This window comes from Choloepus didactylus, chromosome 2 (genome assembly GCF_015220235.1).
Source record: "Choloepus didactylus isolate mChoDid1 chromosome 2, mChoDid1.pri, whole genome shotgun sequence".
NCBI classification, from domain to species: Eukaryota; Metazoa; Chordata; class Mammalia; order Pilosa; family Megalonychidae; genus Choloepus; species Choloepus didactylus.
In genome coordinates this window covers 84,594,853-84,612,430 of record NC_051308.1, presented here as the reverse complement: position 1 = coordinate 84,612,430, position 17,578 = coordinate 84,594,853, and the positions used below count along the sequence as shown (strand labels likewise).

Here is a 17,578-nt window from a genome sequence, read left to right as displayed (position 1 = left end):
TGTTTGGCAGAAGAGTTAATAAAAATCTTTGATTCAGACAGTTTATTAAATGTACATTAAATGTTCCTTGGAGTTTATGGTCAACAGTAACATCGTAATATGCTTCCATTAAATGTAGCAAAGGCAAAAAAAGAAAAAAAATGTACATTAAATGTTCTTAAACAAATTGGACTTCTTATCTCGCCCCAATTACAAAAATAATGGAACAAACAAAACAGTAGAACCACAAAATATAATGCTTTGTGTGTGTTTTGTATAATCATTTCTTTCAAATGTTTAACCTTACGGTACTAATCCAGTGATGGCTAGCATTCTAATATGCTTAATTATGATCTTAATAAAGAAATTCAAGCATCACTTTCAGGCCCAAGTCAATATCTGAGCCCAGTGAGACTTTTAAATAAATCTACCTCTTTATAAAGTCAATATATATAACTTGATGGACAAATGTCCTCTATTCACCTATACAACCTTTTTTTTTTTTTAACCCCAGGGCCTTTTATTGAATTAGATACCCCTAGTCATAGGAGTTCACAATCTTGATTGAAGTATTTTGATTCACATATACCCAGAGTGCACACTTGTATGTTAGAAGGATAGGAAAGAGAATGATTCATGGAATAAATCTTTAGCATTATTCTTAATTTTTGTTTATCTAGTTTATTTCATGAGGAAGTCAGTGTTTTGCTCCCATTTGGACCACCTTGCCTCTGAAATTTTATATCCAGAAAGGACACTGTATGCTGTTTCATCTTATGCTCGTTTTGACAAATGTGTCTGTTTAATATATAAGCACATATAATCCAAATGTCAAATATTACATATTGGCTTAGATGGGAAAAAATAGTTTTCAAAGCTAGAAAAAGAGACTTCTTTTATGTTGAAGTCCTTAAATAATATGTTGTGTTCTTTTATCACTGTTTCATTTATAGGAGAATATAGGTAATTTCTGTGTACTTTGAGATAACTGTAATTTCAAATTATTTGGATATATATCAGAAAAGGTTTTCAAAATAAACTGGGGAATATAAAAATATGTTGAGATTTAAAAAAGTAAAATAGAATATCTTTGACTATTTTAGTGTATTACTTCAAGAAATTTTATCACAACTTAATATGCTCTACAGAAGTCTGATTAAGAAGATAAGTTTTAAAAGAAAGATGTTCTTCAATTTATCTAATATTAGAACTAGAATAAAAATTAACAGGGTGAGAAAAATTCAGCAATCACATCCTGTATTCAAGTGAAACACAGAAGATCTGAATTGGTAATTCAGTTCCCTGACCGTTTACTTCCCTGGATATCTCAGCCTTTGAGCAAGGAGACAGAACAGTTAGCTGTTTATGTTTGTCTCCCTGTTAGATCACAAGCTCTCTAAGGGGGAATGCATGTTTGCAGGGCCTTGCATACTGTTTCACACTCAGAATATACTTAATACATGCTTGTTCAACAGAAGTGTCTTTCTCATAGCTGAAGAACAGCCCTTACAAGTGATCTCCTGGACCTACTGAGGCTCCAGGAGAATCTTTAGAGAATGGAAAGACTGACAATCCTGCAATTTGATACCAGTATCCCTAAAGAAGAGAAGAAGTGGCATCAGGAAAGATTTCTGTGAATATTAAGAACAAGAAGTGATCTAATGGCATGGAGATGAAGGATAGAACAAAAAAGGGAGAGCCCATGATTCACAGACAATACATGAAGAAATATGCCAGCAGGGGTCGTTCTCAGGAGCAAAACAGCTTGTTTTGTTTTTATAACTTATAATTTGCTTCTAACCTCCCTCTACAATAGAAATCAGCCCCCAGAGAAAATCCTTCCCCACACGTGGATTTTATTGCATTGCAGGGAATGATCTGCCCCTGCTTCGTCAGCAACAGCACAGGTTTAATCATCACAACGTGCTATGTGCTTGGCACCAGTGGGTGGAAAGTGTTCCAGAGTTAAAGAAGGGCACACTGATATTTCCAAGTGATTTAGCACAAAAGAAAAAGATGCTTGAAAACTTTAATTCTCAGCAACCCACCTTCAATGTTTTCACAGCAACTGTAAGGCTGTATTTCTTCCAGACACCAACATAAACTTCTCCATACTGACCACCTCCAAGTTTGTGCTTCATGGTAATATCTGTTCGTTCCATTTCCCATTTATCATGGATAGGGGACACACCATAGACTGTAGGCTTATTACATTTGGGTGCTGGGTAGTGTAATGTTGTCACCAGCCCATCAGCTACTGTGGAGTGATGGTGAACAAGCTCTGCCAAGGTGCTAAAACGGCTTTCAGCAGTCACATATACCTGGTGAGAAAAGCAGAAAAAAAGTTGAAGAACTTGAAAAAAAGGTCAGGTAATTAAAAAAAAAACAAAAAACAAAACAAAACAAAAAAAAAACCCACTACATTATTTTATTGGCCTGAAGATACAAAAATGGGAGGTGATCTTATTGAGGTATAAGAAATAGTTAAATGATGATACATGGGGAAATATAGAACTTCAGTTTAATCTTGTTTAAACCACCCTTCCTATACAAATCAATGGTTTAGTCGCACTATTTTACTACTATTTGCAAGACAGGTCCTTTCCAGAGCTTCCAACATGCTACAATACATTAAGAAAAATATCTATCTTCCTAAGTTAACTTAGTCCTGAGAAAAAAGATTCCAAAATATCTCTCTGGATCACCAAGATCATTGATCTTCAAATATTTTTAAGCAGCAAGACTGTAGAATCCTAATACAAGAAGTAAAGGAGTAGACACTTTGGTTGAGGTAGGCAAGAGGGGACTTGGCCTCCTATAAAAACTTATGAAATACCACTTCAAGATCTTGCATAGAACATAATTTGAAAACTAATGATTAGCTTTTTTTGGGTGGGGAAGGTATTCAAATGTCTTACAATTTTTATTTAATTAGGATATGCTTTTGAGTCCCTGGGTCATTAAAAGAAGAACCACAGTTTGATTCCAGAGGGTTGTTAACAAAATAGTTGTTAACTTATGGTAAGTAATAAGATATGAAGCAAGGCTTCTTTGACCGTTCTTCCCAGGGGATTCTGTTTATTGTTTTTTTAAAAAACTTCTGTTTTACTGTATATGAAAAAAGTATAGACTTCATAAATGGAGATGATTTTTAAAAAATGAACTCATCCAGGTAAATATCTCCCAGACCAAGAATTCTAACACTGCCGGCATCCCAGAAGCTTTCTTCATACTCTCCCAGCTACACTGCCCAGCAAATGACTCAATCTAAATTTACTATTCAATAGAAGAACAACTGACATAAACCCATGCTTTACAGTTCATAAAGTACAGCAGTTCTATTTTAACACATCCATTCGAACACAGTTAGTCTTCCCAACATAAATTGCTAAATGACTATTTGGTCTATGTATATTTACCTACATTAATGACTGACATCAGTCTTAGAAGCCTAAATTCTTAAGTCTCTGCACTTTCTGATAGACATTACTCTAATTTTCAAAGATACAAGGTTAATTCATAGACTCCACACAATGTATTGGATGATATGTGTATATTTTTGTATTGATGATTAAAATAGCTAACGTATTCATACAGCAGTTTCCTTCATTCTTCACCCTCAAATCTAAGCTTATCGTTAAAACTTCGAGTGTAATAGTGTTTGTCATTTCCATTACCATATCCTTTTGAAAAGAGCAAGCTCTAACATGTCAAATAGCCCAAACTCACAAAGCTAAAGTATGTTTTATCTCATGTCAAATATAAACTATATTTCACTTTAATTATTCTGAGTATTGTTTCTACAGAGTAGCCAGTCCACACCTAGGTGGTTACTGGCAAGTCTTACCTTGCCATCTGTGGCGGTATTGATCCTGTAGTGATACACACGCCCCTCGTACCTGAGCGAGATCGATAGCTGCCCGGGGCTGCTCTCACTTTCTCGCACCAGGAAACTGCCATTAATTAGACTGCTGAGCAGATACTCTGCAGCACTGCGTGACACAGGTCCATGGTACCAGGAATGCTTTTCCAGGCTGTTCACTGGGGTGATGTAGTTGCTTGGCACCCAACCCTGTCCATTCTTAGAGCGAACTTCACTCCACTCTCCATTCTGGTTGTAACCAAGAACTCGTAGTTTTTCACCTAGCAATGAATTCATCAGAGAATGAGAAAAGATGTTAAGACTTTATTTCAATCAGAAGCAGCCCATTGCCAAATTTAAAACACACTGAAAAATGATTCAGGAGCTTTCATTTTTAAACATTTCTATTCTAAATAATGAAAACAAACCTGGCTGTTCATCATATCATGACTGATTTCTTTAGCTTGTAGCTTAAGCCACAGGAGCATAGTCAGAAATGGTTTTTAGCATTTACTTCAAGTTTTTAAAGTTTTTTAGGCCATGAAACAAATGTCTTCAGGAAACTTCCAGGTATGGTAGTAAGGTGGCATACAAGATAGAAAGGCTACTCAAATGGCTGGAAAATGGCATAGTACTCACTCTTCAAAAGAAAAATAAAACATTTTCCCTTAAAAAATGCATTCCCTTTATCAAAAAATATATTTTATATATGGCTCATTGTCTACAACAAAGACTAGGGATAAGTTATGTGAAATCCAAAGTTACTTCTCAATTTCACTTGGCAACAAGGCACCAAAACTATTAATATGAAAAAACAAAACACAGAGCTTTCAGCAACATTTTAAAAAAGAAAATTATAGTTATACCTTCCACATCATGGGGGTTAGGGGTGAGGCACCCCTGTGATCTGGAAAATCTATGTAAAATTTTTTGCCCTCTCTTCGTACCACAGAAGAAGTCTGAATTTTCTCGTTTTTTTTTCATGTCCGTAATAGCCCATCATGAAGAGGCTGAATGAGAGATGTGTTAGATGGCATGCAGACAACTTCAACGGCTTCAATGTGTAATTCATGGGGTTCTGGGTGGCCAGGGGCATTGTCCAGAAGCAATAACACCTTAAAGGGCAAGGGATTTTCTAATCGCCAACACAAAACACTGATGGAACCAGTAAAGGGAAAGTGCTTTGGCTGTCCATGCTTTCTTACTGAACATCCAGAAGACAGGCAGCTAGTAGTTACCTTTCCTTTCAAAGCTCGAGGGTTAGCAGCTTTATGTATTGGGGATGTCTTTATTATGAACCCTACGTATGACATTGTCACGGAAGAGCAGGGTTACCTTATCCCTTGTGGCTTTAAAACCTGGGGCTCTCCTCTCTTCTTGGCTGATACATGTCCTCTGAGGCATTTTTTCCCCAATACAGGGCAGTTTCATCAGTACTGAATATCTGTTCTGGCTTGTAGCCTTTCTCTTCAATCAGTTTCTTCAGGGTTTTAGGAAACACCTTAGCTGCTTTTTGATGCTGCCCCTCCTGTTACTTTTACATTGTGTAGGCTAAACCTTTCTTTAAATTTTTCAAACCACCCTTTGCTGGCCTGAAAATCCATAGCGGTACACCCTCCACCTTCATTTTCCTTTAGGGAATTATCTAAGGACTTAACCTTTTCTCCTATGATGCCAGAGTCTATAGGAATGCCAATGCAAGAGAGATGCGGATCACGTGGTTTACACATATGCTTTGCAGTTTGCATAGACCTTCGCCTGTGGTCTGCAGTTTCTGTAAAACTCCCCCCAAATTCCCATTTAATTTCTTATGCCAACCCTCGACATATTGAAACCACCATGGAGAAAGTTGTGATGTGAAAGGGTTAACTGTATTCAGGGGTGGGTAGGAGGGTCAGCAGTGGGGATTCTCAAAACCCAATTATTTACCATAAAGAATCAATCACTTCTACCCATTCCACTAAAACTAGCATGTTGACTCTGCAGTTGGAACCCAGGACCCCAGCTATTCAGAGTATCTTGCTATCTACTTCAGTGGCCTTGATTTCTCTATTAAAGATGCAAACATCAAGTTTAGGTTCCCTCAACATTATTTCCTGATCCTATGCTTGTAACATAGATTAGAAGCTCCTTTGGCAAAAAAGATGAAACAGATATCACTGATAATAAGAGATGATTATCAAACGAATCCTTATAGTACCTCAGGCCCCTATCTCTGAGAAATGCAAGGCTTCTTACACAGTTCCTTAGTGTCAGGAACTGTGTCCCACTTGCTTAGTGTCAGAAAGCAGAAGGAAGCCAAATCAACCCAAAGCACATGACCCGGGAAACCCTGCCCTGATCAAGATGGTGGAGTGAGATGCTTCAGGGCTCTGTCCCCCCTACAGAAGTTTTGAACAACCAGTAAGAACTTACAGAAACACCTTTCTAATAGCTTCAGAAAGCAATTAAAAGGTTTGCAGTAACAGGGTGAGCGCCACATCAAGAAAAAGGCCACTTAAAAGTGGTAGGGTCTCCTGGCACCCTGGCTGGACACTCTTTTGTTCCCTCATTGGCCCAACAAGGCACCAGCCTGCACGCCCAGTGCAGATCCTTGGTCCTGGTTCCAGAGGGAGCAGAGTAATCCTTGCGTACATACTAGAAAGGATGTATATCTTGCTCAGTCTGTCTGGTGGTGGCCTGAGAGACTTGCTCTGCCAGGATTTGCCCTGCATGTAGAAGGCGGCTCACTGAGCTATCCTAAAGAACACTGTGGGAGAACAGTCAAATGTCTACCTGGGGCAAGGGATTGCTGGCTGTAGGACATGCAGTATAATGCCTAGGGCAGTGAGGAAACTGTTTGCTAAGGAAGAGGGGAATTTGTATCCCTGCAGACGGGGGAATTCCTAGGGCCACAGGCATGCCTAAAACAAGAGGTCTTCTTTTCACGAAGACGGCGCTGAAAAGGAAGAAGGAAGCCCGTGCCCCTCCCAAAACCAAAGCCAAAGCAAAGGCTTTGAAAGCCAAGAAGGCAGTACTGAAAGGCATCCACAGCCACAAGAAAAAGAAGATCCGCACTTCACCTACATTCCAGCGGCCCAAGACTCTGCGTCTCAGAAAACAGCCCAAATACCCTTGGAAAAGTGCCCCCAGGAGAAACAAGCTTGACCACTATGCCATCATCAAGTTGCCCCTGACCACTGTGTCAGCCATGAAGAAGAGAGAAGACAACACACTTGTGTTCATTGTGGATGTCAAGGCTAACAAGCACCAGATCAAACAGGCTGTGAAGAAGCTCTATGACACTGACATGGCAAAGGTCAACACCCTGATCAGGCCTGATGGAGAGAAGAAGGCATATGTTCTACTGGCTCCTGACTATGATGCTTTGGATGTTGCCAACAAAACTGGGATCATCTAAACTGAGTCCAGCTGGCAAATTCTAAATATAAGTTTTTTGACCATAAAAAAAACAAAAAAACAAAAAAAAACAAGAGGTCTGTGCAAAAAGGATCAGGGAGGCCTGTATGCTTTGCCCTGGAGATATTCTCTAACTCACGGTATGCATAAACCCCAAAGGAGGACACTCACACAAGTCAATCTGCAAAGACTGGGAAAGGTGTTTTCTACCCACCCCCCCTTTTTTTTCTTTTTGTTAGTTCTTGCCATGCAGGGAAAGCTCTGTCATAACACTAGCTAGATACAAGCTTAAGGAACAGATGCATCAGAGGCTAAATAGCACATTAAATGTCAAAATGTCTAGGTTTCAACAGAAGAAACAGACAAAGAAAGAGGAAGCGATGCCCCAGGCGAAAGAGAATATTAAAGCATTAGAAACCATCAGTGAAGAGGATCAGACCCAGGACATTCCAGGCAAAGACTTTTAAAAAATGGTTGTTAAGTATGCTCAAAGAGCTATAAGAAAATATGGATAAAGAACTAAAGTGAATCAAAGAAACAACAGATGAAAACAAAGAGAATACCAACAGAGAGATGGAAATTATGAAAAGGAACAAAACAGAGCTAAAGACCACAGTAAAAAATTAAAATTCCTTAGAGGGGTTCAGCAGCAGATTGGAGCTGTCAAAAGATAAAATCAGTGAACCTGAATACAATACAATTGAAACCATCCGGTCTGAGAAGCAGAAAGAGGAAAGAGTGAAGAAAAGTGAACAGTCTAAGCAACCTGTGAGACACCATCAAGTGTACCAATATACACACAGTGGGAGTCCCAGAAGAAGAAAGAGAGAAAGAGGTAAGAAAGAATATCCAAAGAAATAATGGCTGAAAACTTCCCAAATTTAATGAAATACATGAATATACACATCCAGGATGCTCAACAAACTCCAAACAGGATAAACCCAAATAGACCCACACCACACCATGATAGAATCAAACTGTCAAATGCCAAAGGTAAAGAGAGAATTCTAAAAGCTGTAAGAGGGAAATAAAGTGTCACATACAAGGGAGACTCAATGCGATCTAAGTGCCAATTTCTCATTGAAAACTATGGAGGCAAAAAAGCAATTAAGAAGACATTTTTAACACACTGAAAGCAAAAAACTGTCAACCAAGAATTCTGTATTCAGCAAAACTGCGTTTCAAAAATGAGAGAGGAATTAACACATTCCCAGATAAACAAAAGCTGAGGGACTCTGTCACCACTAGACAGGCCCCACAAGAAACACTAAAGGGAGTTCTGCGGGTTGCAAGGAAAAGACTGGACAATGAGTGAAGCCATATGAAGAAATAAAGATCTCTGGTAAAGATAATGACATGGGCAAATGTAAATGCCAGTACTATTGTATTTTTTATTTGTAACTCCACTTTTTACTTCCTGCAGGATCTAAAATGCAAAAGCATACAATGTAATGAAAAATCAATGACTTCAGACTCAAAATGTAATTTGCAATAAGAACTACATAAAGGTGGGAGCTGATGGGGTATAGGAACATAGCTTATGCATGCTATCGAAGTTAAACTGATACCAAAGCAAACGAGACTCTTTTGGATTCAGGATGTTAAATTTAAGCCCCATGGTAACCACAAAGAAAATACCAGAGAATACGTAAACTGATAAAGACAGAAATTAGAGTACAGGTTAATTGGGGTGGGGGACAGGGGTAATGGAGAGTTAATGCAAAATGAATGTAGGGCTTCTGTTTGGGGTGAAAGGAAAGTTACAATGGATAGTGGTGAAAGAACTGCAACATTGCAAATGTGATTAATCCAAACAAAATGGTGTACCTGGGAGGGGTTGGGATGGGAACATTTATGTTGTATATATGTTTCCACAATTTAAAAAAGAAAAAAGAAAAAAAAAAGAGAAAGCAAAGAGACAAGAATTAAATGCAATACATGATACTGGATGTGATCTAACAATGGAAGAGAAAAGGTTCAAAAGGACATTATTGGGACATAAGAAGAAACTAGAATATAGAATACAAGCTTTACATCATGTTAAATTTCTTGTACTTGATAATTGCACTTAAGCTGTTTACATGAGTATCTTTGTTCATAGGAAAAGTACATGGAAATTTTATGTGTTAAAGGAGTATAATGTGTGCAACCTGCTCTCAAATGTTCAGAAAATAAATAGACGCAGCAAAGGTGGCAAAATTTTAAAACTGGTGGATCTAGTTATCTGGAGTTCTCTGTATGGGGTTTGTACTATTTTTGCAACTGTCCTGTAAGCTTGAAATTACCTCAAATTAAAAGTCAAAAAAAAAAAAAAAAAAAAAAAAGGAAGTGTGAGGCAAAGGCTTTTTGAAGAAAAACTTGAAATTATTACTTTGACAACCATCTAACATTTCTCAGGGGGCTAAAGACACGCGAATGTGAGACATTCAATGAGAAAAAACATAAGAGTGTACACACACACATACACACATGCATATACGTAAATATACATATATATATTGGCGTGCATGTGGTATGGTGGTTGATGTGCACAAGTGCACAGATAAATAATACTCCTAACCATATTTACAGAATTAAAGACTAAGGGGAATGTTCTTGTTGCTTTCTTACAAAGAACTGGTAATGACAGGCTATCATAATTAGAATATAGGCAAAAATCCTAGGTTTTTTTGTTTGCTAGTTTTCCTCTCTTTTTGATGCTTCTGTGGGGGTATTTTCTTCTCTGGAAGTCCTGAGTACCATGGAAATTGACCAGAATATGAATAGTAAGGATACAAACATTGGCCCTATGGGCAGAGGAATCCTGGGGAGTATTTAAAAAAAAATTTTTTTTTTTAATTCAAGTAAAATATCTTTAAAGAAGAAGTAACTAAACTAAATATTTTATTTTTAAAATACACCTCCCTATCTTTTAAAATAATAAGATAACTTTAGAATAGCATCGTTTTTATATTAATAAGAACAATTTAAAGAACTGACATTTCATGGATTTTAAGAGAAACAATTGTTGGTCATAAGATGAGGGGAACCACTACTTGAGCCACACACACTAGTGCTTGCTATAATTGGTAACTGGGGAATCAAGAGACTGTCTTTATCATTGTCTCCTTGGTGACTGAACTATCTTGGAAAATACTGACAAGAAAATTATACCTAGGAAAGAATGTTCTGAGTCATCGCTTCACAAACTTCTCTACTGAAGTATCACTAAAGGTAAAACAAACAAACAAACAAACAAACAAACCTGTGTTGTAGTAGTTCAAGATTATTGCACAGTATAAAGTAGCTTTGAAGTCCATTGTTTTATCCTAAAATTTCACAGAAATTTTTCCTTCAACTCCGTAAACATCCCTTTAACCCCCTCAAATAAAAAACTATCCCCAATCTTTAAGATAATTGACATTATGAGATAATGCACTTTATATTTCCTATGCCTTTGAAACCTCCTGTCAGATGCATTGTCATATGCATGTATGCAACCATACCCACCATGGGGCATAGCTATACCCCGTTTTGAGCAACTCAGTTTTAAGGGTTTCTGCATTTGATGAATTTGGCACAATTTTAAAAACGGATATATAAAAATTTTGAGTGGAGGCCTAATTTCTTAATTTGTTATGCCCCTTCCCCACACTTAATATTTCACTGTTAACCTTATAAATAAAAAGCATCTTTTGACAAATAACCATTTAAGCTACAGTATCATTTAGTTAAAAATTATGCTGAAATAAATTTTTTTCCAAGTAGGAGGCTTTCGTAGGTTCAAAAGGCAAGAACAAACTTAGGCAGACCAGCAATCCAATTCAAAAGGATATTCCTATAATCTCATCTCTCTCATAAAAAGTTCCATTTTCTTTTCTTCTTGCTCAAAAAATCAATAACGGGTGATTTTGTTTGGTCATGTACAGTTCCCTTTTACCAGTGAAATAAACTACCACCACCTTAGAAACTTCCCACTATTCTTTTCACTAACCCATATAAACAAGAATAACAGAATTTAAGTTGTATGGGCCCAGTGTTACTCGAAGCCAAGCCACAGCAAGATAAGGAGCTTGCACCAGAATATGAATCACAGCACTACTTTCTTTACGCAGAAAGCCTTGCTCCACAAGAGAAAATGTCAGCTGAACTGAATATACACAGTGCACTTAGTGATGTAATTGGTTTATATGTTGGGTGCCAGCTCTTCATCTCATTGCTAATTGGTAATGAAAGGGTCTCAGTAAATCCATGGACAACACTTTGAGTAGTACTGGGGTCTGGCAACATTACTCATCTTAGGTAGTCACAGTTTAATTAGAATAGAAATTATAGCAAGTCTTAGCTTTGTGGTAGATGAATGCTGGCATTTAACACATACAATTCTGGAAAGAAAAGTTCATGTATACACTGTGTGGTGTTTTTTCTAAGGTGCTTTATCTCATATTATTCTTAATAAACCCTATAACGCAGACAAAGTGGTATTATCCCATACACAGGTCAGGTAAAAAAGACAAAGAACCAGGCGTCTGGGCCAAAATTAACTAGCTAATTTTAATCAGTGGTAGAATCCAGAACAGACTTAACTTTATTTCTTGACCACTAATGAAAACTGAAAAGTGAGATGATTTTACATAGAAGCCTCACCTTTAGTGATGCTTAGTGTGTTATCGCCACTTGCTACAAAGTCATAAAGTGCAACAAACAGATTAGGGTCACTCTCAGTGGCTCCAAGCAAGTTCTCCTTGGAGCTCCACCTGATGGCTTCGGTCAGTGCCTGGGGTTCAACATCACAACCATAGGGGCGGTGCAAGGCTTCTGAAAGACACAAAAAAGGAAAAGAATTCACAGTAGATTCAACAGTTGGAAAGTCATTTGAATTCAGTACATAACACAGAATTTTAGCTGCTGGCCTGAACTGATAGCTCCAGGGTGGCATAAAGCTATACAGTTTGTGGAGTCACAAAGAATGGGCAAATAGGCACTGTCTCCTTACCATTTCTTAATCTGTAATCTGATATCCTGAACATGAATGAACATGGTGAATATATAAAATAGTCAGAGAGAAGAACACAAAATAGAGTTTTGCCCTGAATTATATACATTCACCAAAAGCAGAAGTTGGTGAATAGGAAAGGCACAGTTTGCTCAAAAATTAAAAAAGAAAGAAAGAAGGAAGGAAGGAAAGAAGCAAAGAAAGAAAGAAATCTCAGAAAGGAATGGCTGATAGCTTTATAAAACATCCAGGATATTTTGTTGTTGTGTTTTAAAAGAAGGAATGGTTATAAATCCTCTCAAACTATTCTTTCCTTACACTCTTCAGTTAAATTATGGAGAAGACAACAAAAGTACTTTTTAGAAATATACACATATTGTAAAATCCAGACTCTCATTTACATATAGTAAAAAACTACATATATAGAAAAAATGCCTCTTGAAAAAAAAATCCTAAAATTATCTGCTAAACCATGGAAATACACATTCTGGTTTAATACAAGATACTTCCAACATTCTAAAATATTCTTATGTTACCATGTACTCTATAGTATAAAAGGCTTGCAATAGTTAATTGCTTTAATGACAAGTTTTTTTACCCTGAGCAGTGGATTTTTTTAAAAAATAATAACTCAATTGAAGGTTTCAGAAAAAAAAATCACCAGCAATGTACATTTATTTAGTGTGGTTCCACCATGTGTAGTGGTTAAAGCCATATACGACTTGGTCTTTTCCTCAAGGTTTCACAGTTCCTAACTTTACTCCTACTACATGAACAGGTGATCTCCATGCCATTTTAATTAGAGATCATCTGCTTCTTATAGCCAAGTCAATTATACAAAAATGCAGTTCTTTCAGTAGCAATATTTTTGATCATCGGGACTACTTTTAGTGGCTATCTGCCAACACAAACTATCCAACTGCCTATATCAAAAAACAACACTTTTCAATTATGTCTTTGTAGCTGTCTCTCTCCCTCCACTCATTGGTTTTATCATATTTGAAGGGGAAAAAAACCTTAAATCTGTGGAGTTTACTTCTTTTCAAATCCATCCCCTCCTCTCCACGTCTACTGTCAATGCCTTAGTTTTGATCCCCATCATCTCTCACCTGGACTACTGCCTCCAGTCTTGTCTCCCTCAAATCCATCCTCCACACAGCTGGCAAAGTGATCTATTTAAAACAAAAATTTGACCATGTCACTTTTCTTAAGACTTCAATAATTCACCATCAGGCTAAAAGCTCCTTAACTTGGCCTTCAAAGGCTTTCATGATGAGGTGTTCATCTACTTCTCCAGCTTTGCCTCTCCCCACTCCACACCTCAAATATCAAACTTGAACATCCTCCATACTGCTTCCCATCTTTTTGCCTGGGTTCTCACCCCACCTTTCTTTTGACTGGCTAACTTCCTTTCATAACATTCCAACACAATCTCCCCTAGGAAGCCTCACATGCTCCCTTCTCTCTAGGCTCTCAAAAACATTACACATACCACATTAATAGCCTCTATTTCTCTTTCTCTTATTCTCCGTTTATTTCCTAAACTTCAAATGTGCTCCTTGGGGATAAGAAGTGTATCTTTTTTTCTATCAAGAGTTACATAAAATGTTAAGTTTAATAGCTATTGGTTGAATGAATGGCCAAATTATACAAAACTATGAGGTGGGAAGCAATCTATTTTAATCTTTAAATTACATTAACCAATGTTTTTAAAATGGCTTTATAATTGTCCACACAATGTAGACGGAAATTCCTGTTGTCAGTTGGACAGTTTCAGAGTTTGTTTCACTTCATCCCATTCTTTCCTCCTCTTAAAAAGAATGTATTTTTAAGATTTCACAATTAATTAAACTTTGATTTACATTAAGAATATTCTGACAAACCTGAAGATACATCAAAACATCCTAAAAGGTCCATTTAAAAAAGATATTATGTTGCTTCTTGTTTAAACAGAGTTAAAGTGAATGGGAACAGCTATATTACATACTGAGATAACCAATTTAGGATTACCAAACAACCAAAACACTGTGTCATGTAAAACATTCTTCAAACTGGTCACATGTACTATATTTTTCTTTATCGCAATGAAAAATTACCCACTCTAGCAGAATTTCCATCAGCCTCCAAAATGCCATCTCTTTATTGAAATGAAAAGAAGTGCCAAAAAATGTATAGACTATTTCAGAACATAATATTTATTAGGTTCTATACTAAATACATGATCTACACTAATAAGTGTTTCTTATTAGTAATGGTGGTAATACATTACAATTTTTTGTGATTATGTTTAAAAATTATCAGAAAGGTCAAATATATTTCATTCTTTTTAAATAGAAGAATTTCCCCTTTGTTTTAAAATATCAAGGGAACAAAAACACACAGGTAACCAGAACTTTTGTACCATCAATGATCAAGTTAAAGAGAGTATTAAGCAGACACTATAGCCAAATCTTAAATCCTATTAGGCCAAAAATAGACAAATGCCATACATTTATACTTTACTTTGTGAGACTCATTAAAATTTAAGATTTACAAAACCAATAATTTGAGTGAGCATCTATTATATATTAAGCACTGTATTGGGCTTCAGACTATAAGAATCATAAACCATTAATAACACTACTGGAACTTAATATGCATAAGCACTCCTCATTCTTTCCCTCCAATATGCTCCTCCTACAGAATTTCCCACCCCAGTTAATGGCAATTCCATCTTTTCAGGTGCTGAGGCCAGAAATCTTAGTATTATTTATGACTCCTTTCTTGTTCTCATATCCCAGGTCCAATCCATCAGGAAATTGCAGTGGCAGTGCCTTCAAAAATACATCCAGAATCCTGCCATTTCTCATCCCCTCTACTACTACCACTTTGTCACCACCATCTCTTGCCTAGATTATTTCACTGGCCTTCTGACTGAGCTCCATCTTTCTATCTTTGCTCCCTACTGTCTATTCTCAAAGACACTAGCAGCCTTTAAAGCCTAAATCTGATCTTGTTAATCCTCTCTGCCCAAACTCTTCAGCAGCTCCCGATATTAAACACAAACACCTAAGTCCTTAGTAAGGCCTAAAAAGGTGCTATGCTTTATCTGTCTTACCCAATTCATCTCCTACTACTCTCTTCCCCTAGCTTACCTCACTGTGGCCACTGGCTTCCCAGTTGCTGCCTGAACATGCCAAGCACACTCCTGCCTCAGGACTTGAGATGGCCTTCCCTTCTGCATAAAATACTCTTCCCCCAAAATATTATCCTCTTGGAACAGCATTCCCTGACTATCCTATTTTTAAAATGTATTTATTCCCAACAACACTCCCAAATTTCCCACCTCTCCTTTTTTTGATTTTTCTCCATAGCTCTTATTACCATAAAACATTACATAACTTACTACTACATTCATGTTTATTATCTAACTCCCCCACCAGTTGTAAGTTTTATGAGGACAGGGATTTCTGTCTGTTCTGTTCACTGGTAAGTCCCAAGAACCCAGAACAGTGCCTGTATATAAGAGGCTCTCAAAAAACCTTTGTTGAACGAATCTTATGCACTTCTCTATTAGAGGGATGCTACAAGATGACAATATAAAGCAAACCTCTAGAGTCAGGCCAAGGATTCAGAGAGCAGAAGAAATTTAAATCTGATGAGCAGGAAATCTGCACTGAAGGCAGTAGAACAACAGACTATCAATATATAAGGACATGTCTATATGTTAATGTGTTTTGGGGGAGGAACTGCATCAAGCCTAAAGAAGGACTGTTAAAGGCAAGTCAGCTGACTTGCTTCTTAGAAACTATGTTATTTGACAAAAAGAAAAAACAAAATGAGACCTACAGTATGATTTTACATCATTTTACAAGAAATACAGAGCCCAAATATACTATATATTTTTCAAATATACAAAGTAATAAACAAAGGATAAAAGTCTTCTTTTAGTCCAAAGTCCTAAAAGAACCACAACTTGCAAAACAATCCTTTTTATTCCCCACTTTCCTTCTTTCCGTCTCTGGTTTTATGTTCTTTTTGGCCAAGTCAAAATATTTATTTCCTTCCTTCTTTCTTCCCACTTTTTATTCTTGTTCTCAAAGTAATGAGGGTCAATTTCCTGTACAATCAGTCTACACAGGATATATCCACTTAAACACCACCTTAACCACCAGTACCAAACAAAAGGAAATTTTTTAAAAATCCTATTTTTTCCCCTGAGGCTAAGAATGAACATATATTAAATCATAAAGAATTAAAGAACTAAATGGAAGAGAGCAAGCTAAGGAAAATGGGCCAAAACAAAAAGAAACCCTATAGGAAGAATAAGCAAATGTCACAGTATTACCAAGTGGGTGTCATGCCACTTTCTTTATTCTAGGCTTAAGACAGACAGTCTGGATGATTCAGATGTTCTGTGCCCATAAGTGTCTAGGCTGGAAATGTTTTATTTTTGAACACAGTAAAGTTGCTACTATATATTAGGTATCTTAGATAGAGAATAACCTTTCATTTAATTACTGATAAAGAGGTAGATCATAGACTTAAATGAGATAATAGGAGACTCTGATTTTCACTATGGCATAGAGGACCCATGGAGTAGAAACACATTACGATTATCAAGAACGGGTATAGAAATAGCAGCTTGAAAGAAGTAAATTATCAGGATTAAACAAGTTGAAATCCAGAATAAAATTCAAATTCAGAGAATTCTTAATGTTTAATTTTATTAAAAAACCCTTTTCATCAGTCATTCAATAACTTCTATCAGTTTAAAGAAATCTGTCAGGTAGAAATTGGAGAAATTAATATATAAAATTTTCAATTTAGGCATTTTCAATTATTTTACAAACATCTTATCAGAATTCTACTTTATCTAATTGTAAATTCTCTAAGGAACTACTAATATTTTTACCTTTTAAAAACTATGTAAGGTAACTGGATAAATTATTCAACAGTTCTTAATGCAGTTTAAGTTCTTCAATATCTTAATACATTAAAATACTGCATATTCATTTATTCTTTCATTCAATAAGTATTGAGAGCCTACTATGAAATACCAAGAAAAAAAACCACATAAACCTTCACTGATCAACAATGAAGATAACAATAGTAAAGATTAATTTTTAAAAATCTCCATTCATACTTGATTACCGTTTGTACCTATCTTCCCCAAAACTATCACCTCTGAACCATACCTGTCAAGTCGGGTAAAGCAGATTCTGAGGCCTCACTGCAGAGGCAGCAAAGCGATGCGTCCTCTTCTCTGCCATAACTATTAGGTGGAAGTACAACTGTCCCAAGGACCATACCTCTTCCCAGAAGTAAAAAGTTAAACTGTCCTATGTAAAGGGAAAGTCTTAGAATTCCACTCTCTGACAAGC

General features: G+C 36.6%; 2 protein-coding genes across 3 annotated transcripts in view; one reads left to right on the top strand and one right to left on the bottom strand.

Moving 5' to 3' along the window:
• The window catches only part of ABL2 (ABL proto-oncogene 2, non-receptor tyrosine kinase), a 166,102-nt gene that overhangs the window by 19,376 nt on the left and 129,148 nt on the right, over positions 1–17,578 (bottom strand). The window contains exons 2-5 of one of the 2 annotated variants that reach the window (XM_037825259.1): positions 13,325–13,387; positions 11,867–12,037; positions 3,827–4,122; positions 2,028–2,300 (exon numbers count right to left, since the gene is read on the bottom strand). In XM_037825259.1, the coding sequence (XP_037681187.1) occupies positions 2,028–2,300; positions 3,827–4,122; positions 11,867–12,037; positions 13,325–13,387 (803 nt within the window). The remainder of the gene's footprint in view (positions 1–2,027; positions 2,301–3,826; positions 4,123–11,866; positions 12,038–13,324; positions 13,388–17,578) is intronic. The other variant, XM_037825260.1, reaches the window with a different exon arrangement.
• LOC119526293 (60S ribosomal protein L23a-like) lies at positions 6,654–7,265 on the top strand. The gene has a single exon (XM_037825263.1). It carries the CDS (start codon positions 6,741–6,743, stop codon positions 7,239–7,241), a length of 501 nt encoding a protein of 166 aa, XP_037681191.1. The 5' UTR covers positions 6,654–6,740; the 3' UTR covers positions 7,242–7,265.

Excerpts from the sequence above, each read along its gene's own strand:
- LOC119526293 (XM_037825263.1), top strand. The coding sequence starts at position 6,741 with ATGCCTAAAACAAGAGGTCTTCTTTTCACGAAGACGGCGCTGAAAAGG.